This window comes from Sciurus vulgaris, assembly GCF_902686455.1.
Source record: "Sciurus vulgaris genome assembly, chromosome: 16".
NCBI classification, from domain to species: domain Eukaryota; kingdom Metazoa; phylum Chordata; class Mammalia; order Rodentia; family Sciuridae; genus Sciurus; species Sciurus vulgaris.
In genome coordinates, this window is record NC_136477.1 from 67,154,767 (window position 1) to 67,173,887 (window position 19,121).

Consider the following 19,121-nt stretch of genomic DNA (forward strand, 5'->3'; position numbering starts at 1 on the left):
ATTTTGAGATTATATAAATCTCAATCCTTTGCATGTAAGTAACCATTTACCTTAAGGTTATTTGTGGAAGAGACTGTCCTTTCTCTATTAGATTATCTTGACAACTCTGTGAAAAATAAATTGTCCTCAGGCATGTGGTTTATTTCTAGACATCAAATTTTCTTCCCTTGATCTATTTTTAAATTGTATTCTTTTAAACTCTTAATGAAACTTCAAATAAATATTATGCCTGAGGTTATAAGATTCATTAGGGTCACTAGGGTCACTAAAATATGTGATAGGACCTGATTGCTTTAACTTAATGATATTAGAAATTAACAAGAATTATTAGTAAGAATAATTCCAATAGAATATTTCACATTTTAAAGAACAAAGTTTCTATTACATATGATAAAAAGAGCAACCCATTGAATTCTGTAGTTTTCCATGAAGATGATTTAGAGTAAATTCACAAGATATTTGCAGGAATGTCTGTACATTGTCATGGCCTTACTGGAAGCTATTGCATTTGATTTTGTGCTTCTAATAATCAAACACAGGGCACATTCCAAACAAGTACCGCATCATTTAACTACAATCGTAGCACCATACAAGTTGTTTAAACTTGTCTGTAGGTAAAAATCCTACAAAATATTTTATATTAATAGATACAGTATATAGAATCATATTACACATAATTATACTAACAACTTTTGTAGGCAGTATTCACTGATGAATACAAAACTTATGGGTGAAACAGATGTAAACATTACATTGTATAGCTTAAATGTGAGTCCTTTTAAACATTCATTAATACAATTCTTTCAATTTCACTGAAAAAATGTATAATTATTTTAAGTAAAAATTATAACACTGTATTGTGGAAGTTGTAATGCACAAATACAAGCCAATTCTTGAACAAGAAGATAGGAGAAAAACAGCCTAAGATTTTTATATATTTGTTATAAAATTTATGCTATAGTATCTGTATGCAAATTGCAATATGTTAAGATGCATATTGTAATCTTTATTTTTTATTTTTATTTTTTGCATATTGTAATCTTTAGAGCAACTAGTAAAACTCACAATCTTACCACATTTAAATACTGGTAAGAAATTAAACTGAACACAACAGGTATTTCTTTAAAAATATGCACAGACACTGTAGTCCTAATAGTGCAAAACAGAAAATAACCCAGATGTTTTTTATTACTGAAGTGGATAAGCAAATTGTCATGCTTCTACACAGTATTGCTCAGCAATACAAAGGAGCATATTGTTGAAACACATACTCTGGTGGAATCTCATAAACATTGTGTACTGAAACAACTGGACCTAAACTCATGTGTATTGTGTGATTATAGGCACAAAGAACCTAGGGTTCAAAAAATCATAATCATAACTTTCATCTGAGGCAGAAAAATGTTGACTGGGAATATCCACAAGAATTTTTCTTGGGATATTGTAAATATTCTATGCTTAAAAGCAATAACATTTTATAGGTTTATTTGTCAAATCTGCACAGTTAATATTTGTTATATTCAATATGTTTCCTTATGAACTAACCAAAAAGTAAATAAATTGGAGCTTGGCTGGGGAGTGGGCAGGAACATAGAAAAAATAAAATAGCATAATTAGAAGATGTTGAATCTTGGTGACTGGTATATTGTACTAGTCACTCTTATGTATTTTAAAATTTTAGGTAATTAGCCATTTGTATAAATATAAATATCTGATCTATATTTATTCTTAAGATCTTAGTTGTTTCTTGGATTATGGTAGAAGCAACTGATTATTCATGTATTCTGAGCAAGACTGATTTTACTCCTTTGTAACTTTGGGAAAATTTATGAAACTTAACATGAATGCTTTGTGTGTGTGTTTTGCATGAAAAGCATATATCAATGCAAATATTAAATCTGATTGATTTGCCCAAAATTGAGTATTTTAGAATAACAGTAAAAATTTGGTTTTGTTTTAAAGTAGGCCATGTTTACTCATCTTATGGATTTTAATATTCAAAGGTGTTTATTTTTGTCTTAACCCTGGGGGTGACATCTTTATGCTTTCATTTCATTTTGGCCTCTGTTTGGTAAGTGGGATTGTTTTTATTTTTTTCTCAGTACAGGTGTGAGCTTCAAGAGTCCTTTACCACTGAGTTGCATCTCCAGCCCTTTTAGTTTTTGTGTTCATTTTAAGACAGAATTTCACTAAGCTGATGACACTAGTGTCTAATTTGTATTCCTCCCACCTCAGCCTCCTGAGCTTCTGGGATTACAGCAGGCACCACTGTACCCAGTTTGACTTTCTTTTGGATTGAATTGTTTCCCAGTAAAATATTTTACCTCAATGATGCTCTTTATGAGCAGAGTACTAACAAGAGTGCCCTATAAATAGTGTAATTAAGTAGTGTAAATAAATAGATTAAATAGTGTAATCTCAGTAAATATAAGTTCAATGAGAAAAAATAGTCTCTCAAAGATGACTTTGTGAAAAGGGTAGAAATTAGGTAATGCTACAGTTTGGATAGATCTTCCCCCAAGGTTGTACATTAAAAACTTGGTTCCAAGGGTGTTTTACACTGTTAAAATCAAAAGATGACTTCCATAGTACTCAGGTGATAGGTTTAATTGTAGCTGGAGAAAATGTCCTCTCAGCATATCTGTCTTGGGCATTTGCTTTCACATTAAAAAGCTTTTTTAGGCACAGTGTTTTCAGTTAGTCTATGTTAAAAGTAATAAATAACTTACAAATACTAAAGAGAAATTCAAACACTGTAGAGTGAAGTAAAAACATTTTCCAATTTAACCCATGATAAAAATATTTTTTAAAAAATCACTGAGATTTCATTTCTTAAACATAGTTCTAAGCCATTTATTAATATTTTTCCAAGATTTCTAAAACAGTTGAAGTGTTCTTTTGTGAATATTCCTGATAATAAGTACTCAGGGTATATAAATCTAAAAAGAATCCTGCATCATTACAGAAGATTTACTTCATTTTCTTGTTGTAGAGCACCTGCATAACTATTATGGTCTAGGAAAGTTATTTGAGTTTTGGATCCAAGCAATAGTGATTTTGAATTTCATCCCAGAGTAGGCTTTTAGTAGATACAGTGCTGCAAATTTTTCCAAATTTGAAAAATAATATAAACTATCTGAAAAAAAGCAGAATGAAAGATTGCAAAAACATCTCCAGTTCTTCATGCTCCCCAGCCCTTGGCATCATGTTCTTTTACTGTTTCCATTTACACACAGAATTTTCTTCCCAAGCTTAGAATCCAAAATGGCTTATATACTTGGCCAATATTACACAGTGAACATGACAGTGTACCAGTTTTATGCCTAGGTCTGAAATGTTTGAAAGCTTTTTCTTTTCCTTTCCAAACTCTACCGACTCCATAAAGACTTATGAAAATAAGATGCCATGTGGAGGAGAATAAACATGTCCCAGGGGACATCTAACTCTCTCCCAGAAGTAGAGACACAAAGTCAAGTAACAGAACATATGCCTGATGGAGCCCAGCAGATACAAGAAGAAGAGCCTAGGTAAACCCAACCTAAATTTGTCTTCATCATGATCTAACAATTTAAATCATAAACTACTATGCTTGGGGGTAGCTTATTATGCTTAAAAGATGTCTAACAACACACACATTGTAAACAGGATGCCAAGAATAATGGAATTCTGGTTTACAAGCAGTAGACATATAATAGGTACTAAGTTTCTGTTCCTCTGAGTTAATATGTACTCTTTTTTTTAGATCATTTTGAGTTACATGAAAATACATGGAGACAAGAAAACATGTTGACAGTGCTTAAATTCTCACTGGACTGCACAGCAAATGATGAAACAACCATAGCATAAGATTAGGGTCAAGGCTAAAATGCAAAATAAGTTTGTCTTTAGTCTATTCCCTTCACATCAAAACTTGGTGTTCAATGTAAGAACAGATCTGAAGTTCACATGGGATTCATTTCTTCTTAGACCACAACATCTGTTATTCACCATATGATGTCTGCAAGGGGATGTGCCACTGCCAAACAGCAGTTGGGAAGCAGTGCTCTGCCTTTGGAGACTTACTTTTCTCAAGGTACCATCTCTTCCCCACTTGGGACAAAAGAGATTTGAGGAGGGAAGTCATGTTTTCTCAACTGTGATTTTTCAAAAAAGGTTTCAGGTCATTCACTTACTGAATTCATGGGGATCAGAACCCTCAAATCTGCATTTGCATTTTGGCAGCATTTTGCCACTGAGGGTGCCACACACCTAAATGTGGTGTGTGCATTGAGATGTTCTGGAAAATTAAAACACAGAGGGAGTTGCGAATGTTTAGTGCTAAAAATATGTTCAATTAATAATAATTTTATATTGGTCATGTATTAAAATGAGAATGTTTCAGTATGTTGTGTTAAATGAATTATTACAATTGATTTCACTTATGTGACCACTAAAAATTCAAGGTTTCACATGTGGTCCATATTTGATTTTAATGGACAGTGCTGCTGTTGTGGGCTTTCTCCTTTGTAGAGATCAGGCTGCTTCTTCAAATTACAAGAGGATGAGCTGGATGTTGTGGTGTATGCCTCTAATCCCAGTCATTTGGGTTCCTGAGGCAGGGGAATCACATCTGAGGTCAGCCTCAGCAACTAAGTGAGACCAAAATAAATTTTAATAAGAACTGGAATACAGCTCAGTGACAAAGTGGCCCTGGGTTTAAACATGCACACACACACACACACACACACACACACACACACACACTCACTCACTCACTCACTCACATACAACCAGAACATGAGAGTTATAAAACCTAAAAATTGAAAGTAATTCTCACTATTATTTACATGTGTAAATAAACATTATTGATAATGTTATTGGTAAGTTGATGTGACTTTAATTCTCTTTCTGAAAAGGGTTGTAGCCAACAACTGATCAATCTTGTGTATTGCAGCCAGATTTTAATTTCTTTACCTGCCACTCTGGCTAAAGGAATCTGAGCCTGGAACTTTGTCCATTCAGGTAGGAGAGATGAGAATTACCTAATAAGATCCATAGGCAGATAATAGGGGTTGGAATTCATAATCTGGAGGATTTTTGTCTGTGGCTCCAGAAAATCTCTGAATCCATCTTCAGGTTCCCTGACGTCTGGGTAGCTTTGTCATAGACTCTGTCACTCTGATGTTCATGTGATGGAGGATTTGTAGAGAGGTCGCCTAAACATAGCAGAAGCCAGAAAATGGTAACTCTGCAGGGTTAGGTATTGTGTAAAAAGGAATAAGGGTGGATGGAAGCAGCCAGAACTGGCTGTGAGTACCTGGGCTTTTCTAAGGTCAGGTACTAAACTGAATTCCATTTCAACACAGATACACATTAATATTTTATCTTTTTCTGGCTCACATTTTTAGAGTAGACTGGTAACCAGCACCATTCTTGTATTATCCTGTGCCTGAATGATTATCATTGAGTGATTTGGCATCCACTTTGTGTAGCTCCTTGCCTCTATTTTACACTGAACCAGAATGGGTCATGAAAACAGGGAGGGTCATAATACAAGAATCCTGACTCACGAAAAGAATTTATATTTGGAGAAATATTTTCTGTAGCATTTCTGGTCACTATTTTCTACTCAGAGTTACCCTATTTCATACTGTGTTTTCCAAATCTATGTATTTTATCAGTAGTATTTGAAAGACATAAAAATGTTTCCTAAGAGGCAAGATTCAGGTGGATTTTGTCAAAAAGAGTCATAAACTAAGGCCAACATTTGAGCCTAGAAAATGATATTGTTTGTATTGTACAATGTAATGTAATCAATGATATTGATTGTATTGAGAATACATATCACTTTCACTGGACATGCAAAGTTTTGCTAAATCATGGGGTCACTTCTGCAATGAAAGATAGTCCAAAGTTACTTTGCTTGGAGGGGGAGTCCATATCTTAGGAACAACTCCTTTTAGAGGACTCCAGTTATTTCTAAAGCCTTTTTATATCCTGGTAGAATAAGCCTGACTCACACAGAAAGTGTTTACCAGTACAAGCAAATATTTAAAGATTCTTATGACAGGGCATTTGGGTAAAATCTACTTGTCAATCATCAAGTCTATATTTTTACATACTGTCTTTCTATTAATAATAGCCTTCCTATTAGCCTTTGAATTGTTTTGAGGGGAAAAATCAATCACAGTTTTAAGTCACTTGTTTAATAGTCCATTGGAAGCATGGCCCTCACAAGTGGGGCTTGATGAAGTTTACGAAGATAACTTCTCTTCATGAACACTCTCCTGAAAGTATTTTATGCAAAGCAGTCCAGTGCCTCAGGCAGAAGATATGAGCTCATGGGATTTCTGTTAGCATGTGGCACTGTTCTCTCAGAAGCCAAAACTTCATTCTTTATCCCTTTTATTATTCTCCTCAGTATGAAAATGTTTGTAATTTGTCTGATGCATGTTGTGGTATTAAGGTCCTGATAAGAATTGTGTTATTTCTTACCTTTTTAGTTGCTCCATCAGCAGCTAATTTTTTCTGATTACATAGATATCAATCATCTTACAGGAGGCCAGTGCATGATTGCCATCTCCTTTGATGTGGACACAGTTTATATTACTGACAATATTTTCAAGGGCATGTTTAACGTCTTCATTCTTAGCTGGGATGAGTCCTCTTTCCAGGTAACTCTATGTGCATGTACTAAATTGAAGGTATATTTTGAGTCAATATAAATGTTTGCTTCCTTTCCTTTGGTCATCCAGAGCTTTTGTCAGAGAAATAATGGCTTTCTGGGCTGATGTTTTTAGAAGCAAAATGTCAGTTTTTAATATCTGTTGTGCCATGACTATGTAGTCCAGCTATCCACTGGCCATTGACCATGAACTTGCTTCTATCAGTAAAGAAGTTCCAGTTTATCTCAGTGATAGACTAATCAAGCATTCTCAACTTGCTGAAGAGTCTCCAAGATCTCTGAGACATCATGTTGCATTTGTCAATTATCATCTGCTGGAAACAGGATTCCTTGATTTAAGGTAGACATGATTTCTCCTAAAGTTGACATTTGGAATGTAAAATGGGATGGTCTGGAATCTCCTTACACTCCCAGTAGTCAGCTAACATCCACCCTTCTGTTTTAGCAATACAGGACTTGATGATGTACAAATGCATGAATGAATTGACAGTGGGATTCTCAACTTCTTGTGGTAAATCACAAGTGGCAATCACACCACAAAGGAAGGAGGACTCACATTTTACTATGTGGTAAATCTGTTCTGACACATAAGTAACTGATCACAGTTTATCTTCAATGTGTGTAAAAGAACTTCAAGGACTGAACCTTGTTTCTCATTTATATAGATTCTTAATTTTTATGTATCAGGAAGGTTTAGAGCAGGGTCTGCCATGAGGCTTTGTTTTTACTTCTCAAAGGCAGTTTGGAATTCTGGTGTACAAGTCTAATATTTTATTTGTTCCTTTTAAGGGCTCATATAGAATTTGAACCTATTAGTTAAAAAGTATGGGTCTAAATATGGCAGTATCTGACAGTTTTAGTCAGATTTTTCATTGATGTGACTAAAGTTCTGTTCAAGAGCAATTTTAGGGGATGAAAAGTTTATTTTGGGCCTTACAGTTTTGGATATCTCAGTGCAGAGATGGCTGACTCCATTCCTCAGGGTCTGGGAAGAGTCAGAACACCATGGAAGGAGAGTGTGGTGGATGAATGCACCTGGGAACATGGTTCCAGGAAGAAGAGAGTGCTGTATTCATCAAGGAAAAATATAAACCCCAAAGACATGCCCCCAGGGACCTATCTCCTCCTGCCATACCCTACTTGGCTACAGTTACCACTCAGGCCCTACCAGAGGATTAATTCACTGAATAGGTAAAACTCTCACAACCTAATCATTTCACATCTAAACCTTCTTGCATTGTCTCATGAATGAACAACTAATATCTAAACCATAACACTGACATTTCCAGGAACCCATGTACCTGTTTCAGGTTCCTGACTTCTGTAAGACTAAAGATAGCCTGCTTTACATCTGATATCAAAATTCAGGTTTATTGTCTAATCTGTAATCCCAGATAGGTGACTTATTTACAAAATGTAGTAACTTTAGTGGACAACTCATCCACATGAGGTAGGGTGTTCAATGCAGAATTTGAAAATCTGAATTCATAGTAGGGATTGACTATCCTCATCTGTGAAAAGATTTCTTTAACCAACCATAATCCTCATAGCTAGCAGTTTTGATGGACTTTCATTAAACAAATTACAAAAGATTTTTAAATCCCCAATGGAGAACAACACAGCAACACTGGAAGGTTACTTTGTATTGAAGTCCTGTCACTCAAAAGTGGTAATTAGGGAGAGATTCAAGATGGTGGACTAGAGGGTGGCTGTGTTTCGTGTTGCTCCAGGACTCAGGACTCAAGAAGAGGAGATATAGAGAGACTTGGGACCAACTCAAAGCAGCCGGGGGAGTGTCTCCCATTGGGCAGGCGTCCCAGACGGGGCAGTAGCCCCGAAAACAGGGAACTTTATGAAGTAGAGCTGCCGGCGAGATGCCCCTCCCCCTGCTGGAGCAGTGAACGCGGACAACTGGGAGCATCGAAAAGGAGGCCGCTCGGCACAGCGCTTGGACTCGGTGCAACCCACCCGGGCTCTGGGAGGCTGCCCAAAGGAGAAGGTGCTTGGTGAGCTGTTTGGACTGAAAGCGACCACCCCTGACACAGGGGGCTGCCCAGAGGAGAAGGAGAAATACGGGCTTGGCATGTCGCTTGGAATTGGAGCAGCTGCGCCAGGACTCTGGGCGGCTATCCGGAGGAGCAGCGTGGACTCAGGACTCAAGAAGAGGAGACATTGAGAGACTTGGGACCAACTCAAAGCAGCCGGGTGAGGGTCCCCCATTGGGCAGACGTCCCAGATGGGGCAGTAGTCCCCGAACGCAGGCAACATTGTGAAGTAGAGCTGCCGGGGAGACGCCCCTCCCCCCGCTGGAGCAGTGAACGCGGACAACTGGGAGCATCGAAAAGAAGGCCGCTCGGCACAGCGCTTGGACTCGGCACAACCCACCCGGGCTCTGGGAGGCTGCCCAAAGGAAAAGGTGCTTAGTGAGCTCTTTGGACTGAAAGCAACCACCCCTGAACACAGGGGGCTGCCCAGAGGAGAAGGAGAAATATGGGCTCGGCACGTCACTTGGAATTGGAGCAGCTGCGCCAGGGCTCTGGGCGGCTATCCGGTGGAACAGTGTGGTGAGTGGTTTGGTCCCAGAGCATCCGCTCCTGAACACAGGGGGGTTGTCTGGAGAAGGAGGAGGAGTGCGGCGGGGTGCTTGGGCTTGAAGTGACTGCACCAGGGCTATGGGTGGCAGTCGGGACAAGAAGGTGCACAGTGAGTTCCTGGGACTCGTGACGCACCAGATCTCTGGGTGTCTGCCTGGCGGAGAAGGAGGTGCGTGGTGGGTCACTTGGACTTAGAGCAACTGCAGGGCACACCAGGTGGCTGCCGGAGGAAAAGGCGTGTGGTGGGTCACTGGGACTCGAAGCGATTGTAAGGGGCTCCAGGTGCCTGCTCAGAGGAGGGGCCGCATAGCCAGGCAAAAAGTGCAGAGCAGGGTCCCAGGGCCTAGGCGGCTTCTTGGTGGAAGAGCCCCACAGACAAACTGAGGGGCGGAGCGAAGGCTCCAGGTCTGCAGGCAGCTTCTCTGAGGAGAGGCAGCCTAAGGAGATTCATCTGCGAAGGGCGAGGCTTCCAGGCCCAGGAGGTAGGTCCGGGTCCCTGGGAACATTGCAGAAGAAGTCTGCCCAGCCCAGGCGGTAGTTGTGAATTGATTGGAACCTCTGGGAGGGAAACCGACCAGCGAGACCTCCCCACTGGGTGAGTCCTCCCTGTCGGGTGAGGTTCTCCCAAAAGGATTGTAAAATCAGAGACACAGACCCAAACTGGCCTTGCATCAGCCCACATCCTACTTCCCCTTTGGATGACCATTCATCAGCAAGTGAAGGTACCTCTGCCCACTAGCAGGGAATATACCCCACCGGAAGGCCACCTCCCCTAGGGAGTCAGCTTCCTTGTGGAGCCCCGCATTATCAACTTCCTCCAAGACTTCAGGCTACTGAAGGCTAAGAGGGGATATACTAGAAAGCTTCAGGGATATTATAAGACAATAGAGGAAATCTGCAATATCACAGCGGTCAACTGATACCTGAACAATATGAGAAAACAAGGAAAGAAAATGCTGCAAACAAATCTAGATGTTACATCAATGAAACCCAACGACAGCATGGCAGAAGAAATGACAGAAAGGGAGTTCAGAATGTACATAATTAAAATGCTCAGGGAAGCAAATGACAAAATGCAAGAGCAAATGCAGGCACTGAATGATCGCACCAATCGACAGTTAAAAGAGCAAATACGGGAAGCAGAAGATCATTTCAATAAAGAGTTAGAGATATTGAAAAAAAAACAAACAGAAATCCTTGAAATGAAGGAAACAATAAACCAAATTAAGAACTCCATAGAAAGCATAACCAATAGAACAGAACACCTGGAAGACAGAACATCAGATATTGAAGATAAAATATTTAACCTTGAAAACAAAGTTGACCAAACAGAGAAGATGGTAAGAAATCATGAACAGAAATTCCAAGAACTATGGGACATCATGAAGAGACCAAATTTAAGAATTATTGGGATTGAGGAAGGCACAGAGATACAAACCAAAGGAATGAACAAATTATTCAATGAAATAATATCAGAAAATTCCCCAAACCTGAAGAATGAAATGGAAATTCAAATACAAGAGGCTTACAGAACACCAAATGCACAGAATCACAACAGATCCACACCAAGGCACATTATAATGAAAATGCCTAACATTTAAAATAAAGATAGGATTTTGAAGGCCACGAGAGAGAAGCATCAGATTACATATAGGAGGAGACCAATATGGATAACAGCAGACTTCTCAACCCAGACTCTAAAAGCAAGAAGGGCCTGGAACAATATATTTCAAGCTCTGAAAGAACATGGTTGCCAACCAAGAATCCTATACCCAGCAAAACTAACCTTCAGATTTGAAGATGAAATAAAATCCTTCCGTGATAAACAAAAGTTAAAAGAATTTACAAATAGAAAGCCTACACTACAGAATGTTCTTAACAAAATATTTCATGAGGAGGAAATGAAAAACTACAATGGAGGTCAGCAAAGGGAGGAACTACCTTAGAGGAAAACCACTCAAAGGAGAAACCAAGCCAACTTAAAAACCAAAAATAAGCCAAATGACTGGGAATACAAATCATTTCTTAATAATAACCCTGAACATTAATGGCCTAAACTCATCAATCAAAAGACATAGACTGGCAGAATGGATTAAAAAGAAAGACCCCACAATATGCTGCCTGCAAGAGACTCATCTCATAGAAAAAGACATCCACAGACTAAAGGTGAAAGGATGGGAAAAAACCTACCACGCACATGGACCAGTAAAACAGCAGGGGTTTCCATCCTTATATCAGATAAAGTGGACTTCAAGCCAAAGTTAGTCAGAAGGGATAAAAAAGGACATTTCATACTGCTTAAGGGAACCATAAATCATGAAGACATAACAATAGTAACTATCTATGATCCAAACAATTGTGCATCCCTGTACATCAAACAAATCCTTCTCAATTTCAAGAATCACATAGACCACAACACAATAATTCTGGGACACTTTAACGCACCGCTGTCACCACTAGATAGATCTTCCAAACAAAATCCAAACAAGGAAATCATAGAACTCAATAACACAATCAATAACCTAGACTTAATAAACATATACAGAATATTCCATCCATCAATGAGCAGATTCACTTTCTTCTCAGCAGCACATGGAACCTTCTCGAAAATAGACCATATGTTATGCCACAAAGCAGCCCTTAGGAAATGCAAAAAAATAGAGATACTGCCTTGTGTTCTATCAGATCATAATTGACTGAGAGTAGAAATCAATGGCAAATTAAAAAAAGGAAATTACTCCAACACTTGGAGACTAAATAATATGCTATTGAATGAAACATTTATAACAAAAAACATCAGGGAGATCTTAAAATTCTTAGTGGTCAATGAGAATGATGATACAACATATCAAAATCTCTGGGACACTATGAACGCGGTACTCAGAAGAAAATTCATTGCATGGAGCACATTCCAGAAAAGAATGAAAAGTCAACAATTAAATGACCTAACATTACAGCTCAAAGCCCTAGAAAAAGAAGAACAGAATAACAGGAAAAGTAGTAGAAGATAGGAAGTTATTAAAATCAGAGCTGAAATCAATGAAATTGAAACAAAAGAAACGATTCAAGAAATTGACATAGCTCCACCGCAGCTGCCCCAGAGGAGCTGGGGGAAGATGGTGGCCCGTGAGGCTCGTCGCAGACAATGCGGCGGCGATGTCCGCGAGCCAGGCGAGTGCCGCTGCAGCAGCGGCGGGGCCTCGTGCACCGCAGGGCGGCCTGGATTTTGGCCTCCCTCGGGTTCCCTGGAAGCAGGCCGGCGGCCAGTGCCGGAACGGCAGCAACAGCAGCAGAGGTGGAGGCTCCAGCGCACCTCTCTATCCTTTAGCCTGAGCCAGGGGAGGCCAGGCGGCCCGGGTGGCTGGAGGGGGTCCGCTGCCCGAGAATGGGAATTCTTTTCACTAGAATATGGAGACTGTTCAATCACCAGGAGCACAAAGTTATCATTGTTGGATTGGATAATGCAGGAAAAACTACCATCCTTTACCAATTTTCTATGAATGAAGTTGTACATACATCCCCTACGATAGGAAGTAATGTAGAAGAGATAGTGATTAATAATACATGTTTCCTAATGTGGGATATTGGTGGCCAAGGATCTCTTCATTCTTCCTGGAATACTTATTATACTAATACAGAGTTTGTAATAGTAGTTGTGGACAGTACAGACAGAGAGAGGATTTCTGTAACTAGAGAAGAAGTCTACAAAATGTTAGCACATGAGGACCTAAGAAAAGCTGGATTACTGACTTTTGCTAATAAACAAGATGTTAAAGAATGCATGAGTGTAGCAGAAATCTCCCAGTTCTTGAAGCTAACTTCTATTAAAGATCATCAGTGGCATATCCAGGCATGCTGTGCTCTTACTGGCGAGGGGTTATGCCAAGGACTTGAATGAATGATGTCGCGACTTAAGATTAGATGATCTCTACTGACCTCCTCTCATAGACTTTGCATAAACAAAGTGCTGGACTTTACCTGAGAGCTGCAAAAATTAATGGTTTAGATATATTTATAATAAACTGATTTCAATTTTTTTCTATAAGAAGAAAAATTAAGACCACTTATTTGAAAACAAGATGAAGTCTCACCTTCCAATTTGCTTTCTCATTAGTTCCTTCCAAAGTACTTTATTAAAGCTGTGATTGAAATTTTTCTCAATGAATCCTCTCAGGACAATGTATAGCCTGTGGTAAGTACAAAGGGAGAGGAAGATGTTTTGAACTTTAAGAGCTTTATTATCAGTATACCCCTGCCTAATTGAATGTTGTTCTCTTCTTGTTCCTAAGTCAAAATACAAATCAGCACAGATACTGTTTCCAATATTTTAAATGTCATGTTACTTATGATAAAAAGTATTTTGCTTAAGGTTGTGTATGTATTATGTATATACCTCAAGTTCAATTTAATGACTTTGATTTATGTTCTAAAGAAAAGGAAATAACACAAAAATTGGTAATATCCTTAGTTATTGCCCTAATGAGATAAGAACTGGCATTGATGTTAAGTGCCATTTTATACTTTTCCTGTTCTCTGTATTGTACTAACCAATGCCCCCCACCAAATCATTGAACTGCTCTTTAAAACAAACAAACAAAAAAAAGATACAGGAAAAAGCTTGACATTTGTATACCTATTTTTGTTGACCCATAACACACATGGAAACATGTAATCTAACTGAGTGAAATATCTGTCAAATTCTTGACTTTACCAGTTGACAGAATTGCACAGTGAGCATTTATCAGATTATTCCTTGTATTGGTCTAAATTACTGAATAGATTGTTAATCCATTTATCAGTCAATCATAAGTTGCGATTAAAACTATCAAGTGATTTGTTCTTAATTAAGAACTATTGTGTGAAACATGTATACCCAGAGAGGTAACATTCTATAAATATTATTAAATAATTTAGCTACAGTCTTCTTAAGTATTAAACTATATATGTCAAGCAGTTCAAGTGAATTTGAGAGTACAAGTAAGGCATAAAAATTTTCCAAGAAACATTTTAAATTTTTTAATTTGTAGATTTCTTACTTCTTATTTTAGGAGTTGGAATACTTTTGAGTTTTTTTGTTTCTGTAAGTTGTCTTATATCTTATTTCACCATGTAAATGTATTGTTTAACAATTAATAATGGCAAAATTTTTAATGCTGTTGGCTAAAAAACTGTTTGACATGATATATTATTTGTACTAAGAAATAACTTGACCCAAATACCTTTTATTTGCTTAGGGTTTTTTTTTAAATGACTGAAAATTGAAGGTATTTTTGTCATAATTGTAAACAGATTTATCCTGTGTTAAAATATATGCTCTATTTGTATATCAAAAAAAATTGACATAACAAAAAGTTGGTTCTTTGAGAAAGTAAACAAAATAGATAAACCCTTAGCCACACTAACAAAGAGAAGGAGAGAGAAGACTCAAATTACTAAAATACATGATGCGAAAGGAAATATCACAACAGACATTACTGAGATATAGTACATAATGAGAAGCTACTTTGAAAATCTGTATTCCAACAAAAAAGAAAGTACCAAAGATATTGACATATTTCTAGAGACATATGCTCCTCCCAAACTGAACCAGGAGGGCATACACTATTTAAATAGATCAATTTCAAGCAATGAAACAGAAGAAGCCATTAAAAATCTACCATCCAAGAAAACCCCAGGACCAGATGGATTCTTAGCCGAGTTCTACAAGACTTTCAAAGAAGAACTCATTCCAATACTTCTCAAAGTATTCCAGGAAATAGAAAAGGAGGGTACCCTACCGAACTCATTCTATGAAGCTAATATCACCCTCATACGCAAAGCAGGAAAAGACACATCAAGGAAAGAAAATTTTAGACCAATATCCTTGATGAATATAGATGCTAAGATCCTTAACAAAATACTGGCAAACCGTATCCAAAAACATATTAAGAAAATTGTGCACCACGATCAAGGAGGGTTCATTCCTGGAATGCAAGGATGGTTTAACATCCATAAATCAATAAACATAATCCATCATGTTGATAGACTTAAGGATAAGAATCATATGGTTTTTCAATTGATGCAGAAAAAGCGTTCGACAATATACAACAACCCTTTATGCTGAAAACACTAGAAAAAATAGGGATAGTGGGAACATACCTGAACATTGTAAATGCTATTTATGCTAAGCCCATGGCCAACATCATTCTTAATGGAGAAAAACTGAAATCATTCCCTTTAAAAATGGAAACAAGACAGGAATGTCCTCTTTCACCACTTCTATTCAACATTGTCCTCGAAACTCTAGCCAGAGCAATTAGGCAGTCTAAAGAAATTAAAGGGATATGAATAGGAAAAGAGGAACTTAAGCTGTCACTATTTGCAGATGACATGATTCTATATTTAGAGGATCCAAAAACCTCCTCCAGAAACCTTCTAGACCTCATCAATGAATTCAGCAAAATATCAGGCTATAAAATCAACATGCAAGCGATGAAAGAGCTGAAAAGGAAATGAGGAAAACAACTCCATTTGCAATGGCCTCAAAAAAAAAAAAAAAAAAAAAACATGGGTATCAATCTAGCCAAAGAGGTAAAAGATCTCTACAATGAAAACTACAAAACACTGAAGAAAGAAATTGAGGAAGACCTTAGAAGATGGAAAGATCTCCCATGTTCTTTGATAGGCAGAATTAATATTGTCAAAACGGCCATACTACCAAAAGTGCTATACAGAATCAATGCAATTCCAATTAAATTCCCAATGACGTACCTTACAGAAATAGAGCAAGCAATCATGAAATTCATCTGGAAGAATAAGAAACCCAGAATAGCTAAAGCAATCCTTAGTAGGAAGAGTGAAAGAGGGGGTATCGCAATACCAGATCTTCAACTATAATACAAAGCAATAGTAACAAAAACAGCATGGTATTGACACCAAAATAGACAGGTAGATCAATGGTACAGAATAGAGGACACGGATACAAACCCAAATAAATACAATTTTCTCATACTAGACAAAGGTGCCAAAAATATGCAATGGAGAAAAGATAGCCTCTTCAACAAATGGTGCTAGGAAAACTGGAAATCCATATGCAACAGAATGAAACTAAACCCCTATCTCTCACCCTGCACCAAATTCAACTCACAATGGATCAAGGACCTTGAAATCAGACCAGAGACCCTGCATCTTATAGAAGAAAAAGTAGGTTCAAATCTTCACCTTGTTGGCTTAGGATCAGACTTCCTTAACAGGACTCCCAGAGTACAAGAAATAAAAGCAAGAATCAATAACTGGGATAGATTCAAACTAAATAGCTTTCTCTCAGCAAAGAAAACTATCAGCAGTGGGAAGAGAGAGTCTCCAGAGTGGGAGAATATCTTTGCCTCTCATACTTCAGATAGAGCACTAATTTCCAGAATATATAAAGAACTCAAAAAACTCTACACCAAGAATACAAATAACCCAATCAACAAATGGGCTAAGGAAATGAACAGACACTTCACAGAAGAAGATGTACAAGCAATCAACAAATATACGAAGAAAATGTTCAACATCTTTAGTAATAAGAGAAATGCAAATCAAAACTACACTAAGATTCCATCTCACCCCAAGTAGAATGGCAATTATCAAGAACACAAGCAACAATAGGTGCTGGAGAGGATGTGGGGAAAAAAGGTACACTCATACATTGCTGGTGGGGCTGCAAATTAGTGCAGCCACTCTGGAAAGAAGTGTGGAGCTTCCTTAGAAAATTTGGAATGGAACCACCATTTGACCCAGCTATCCCACTCCTCAGCCTATATCCAAAGGACTTAAAATCAGCACACTACAGAGATACAGCCACATCAATGTTCATAGGGGCTCAATTCACAATAGCCAGACTATGGATCCAACCTTGATGCCCTTCAATTGATGAATGGATAAAGAAACTGTGGTATATATATACACAATGGAATATTACTCGGCTATAAAGAATAATAAAATTATGGCATTTGCAGGCAAATGGATGAAATTGGAGAATATTATGTTAAGTGAGATAAGCCAATCTCAAAAACCCAAAAGAGGAATGATCTCACTGATAAGCAGATGATGACACTTAATGGGGGGTGGGAGGGGGACAAAAATGGAGGAAGGAGGGAAAAGAGAGGTGGGAGGGGTGGGGGGGAAGGAAAAAAATAATGGAATGAATCAAACATCATTACTCTATGTAAATTTATGAATATGCAAATGGTATGCTGTTACTCCATGTACAAACAGAAACAATATGTATCCCATTTGTTTATAATAAAAATAAATTTAAAAAATATTAAAAGTACCGCATTAGTAATTAAGAGATCAGCATTCAACCCTTAAAAAAAACAATATATTACAGTTTGATTTTTTAAAAAAAATTCTTAAGAAAATCATCACCTACATGATGGTATTTTTTTAAAATGTATTTTGACTCATTGTACACAAAAGGGGTACAACTGTTGTTTCTCTGGTTGTACACAAAGTAGAGTCGCACCATTTGTGTAATCATACATGTATATAGGGTAATGAATTTTGTCTCATTCTGTTATATTTCCTTTACCCCACCCACATGAGGGTCTTTCTAACTCTCATTTCAAACACTGAGTGATCATGTGGTCAATGTACTATTTATTTACCTATTTCTATTTCAGCAACTGTTGACATTCAGGGACGTGACTGTTGATTTCACTGAAGAGGAGTGGGAATGCCTGGAGCCTGCTTATAAAAATTTACATAGAAATGTGATGTTAGAGAACTACAGAAACTTGGTCTTCCTGGGTAAGCATAACTTTCCTTACATATTCTGGATATATTATTATCATTATTTAATTTGCTTGCCCTTCAGAATATCTTCTGGGAACTTCTCTGTAAGAATGAGTTTCATATTTGTGTTTTCAAGAAAGAAGGGCATTTTTTGGTAACGATAAAATGTTAATGACATTCTTTTTAGTCTTTAATCTCTCCCTTTCTTTTTTTTCCCTTTTATATATATTCTTTTCTTTTAAAATTTTTTTTAAATTTTTATTTATATATTTATTTTATTGTAAACAAATGGGATACATGTTGTTTCTCTGTACATGGCGTAAAGGCATACCATTTGTGTAATCATAAATTTACATTCAGTAATGTTGTTTGATTCATTCTGTCATTTTTTCCCTTCTCCCCACCCCTCCCACCCTCGTTTCCCTCTATACAGTGCCCCCTTCCTCCATACTTGCCCCCCTCCCTAACCCTAACTCTAACCCTAAAACTAACCCTTCCCTACCCCATTATGAGTCCTCATCCACTTATTAGCGATATCATTCGTCCTTTGGCTTTTTGAGATTGGCTTATCTCACTTAGCATGATATTCTCCAATTTCATCCATTTGCCTGCAAATGCCATAATTTTATCATTCTTTATGACTGAGTAATATTCCATTGTTTATATATACCACAGTCTCTTTATCCATTCATCAATTGAAGGACATCTAGGTTGGTTCCACAGTCTGGCTATTGTGAATTGAGCAGCTATGAACATTGTTGTGGCTGTATCTCTGTAGTATGCTGAATTTAAGTCTTTTGGGTATAGGCCAAGGAGTGGGTAAGCTGGGTCAAATGCTGGTTCCATTCCAAGTTTTCTAAGGAATCTCCACACTGCTTTCCAGAGTGGCTGCACTAATTTGCAGCCCCACCAGCAATGTATGAGTGTACCTTTCTCCCCACATCCTCGCCAACACCTGTTGTTGCTTGTATTCTTGATAATCGCCATTCTAATTGGGGTGAGATGGAATCTTAGGGTGGTTTTGATTTGCATTTCTCTTATTACTAGAGATGTTGAACATTTTTCCATATGATTGTTGATTGCTTGTAGATCTTCTTCTGTGAAGT

General features: G+C 37.7%; 1 protein-coding gene and 1 long non-coding RNA gene across 2 annotated transcripts in view; both read left to right on the forward strand.

Moving 5' to 3' along the window:
- Positions 1–19,121, forward strand: part of LOC306646639 — a 79,697-nt gene that overhangs the window by 31,117 nt on the left and 29,459 nt on the right. The window contains exon 2 of the long non-coding RNA XR_013759912.1: positions 17,904–18,030. This is a non-coding gene — a long non-coding RNA (uncharacterized lncRNA). The remainder of the gene's footprint in view (positions 1–17,903; positions 18,031–19,121) is intronic.
- Positions 12,423–13,911, forward strand: LOC306645841 (ADP-ribosylation factor-like protein 5A). The gene has a single exon (XM_079113975.1). It carries the CDS (start codon positions 12,644–12,646, stop codon positions 13,154–13,156), a length of 513 nt encoding a protein of 170 aa, XP_078970101.1. The 5' UTR covers positions 12,423–12,643; the 3' UTR covers positions 13,157–13,911.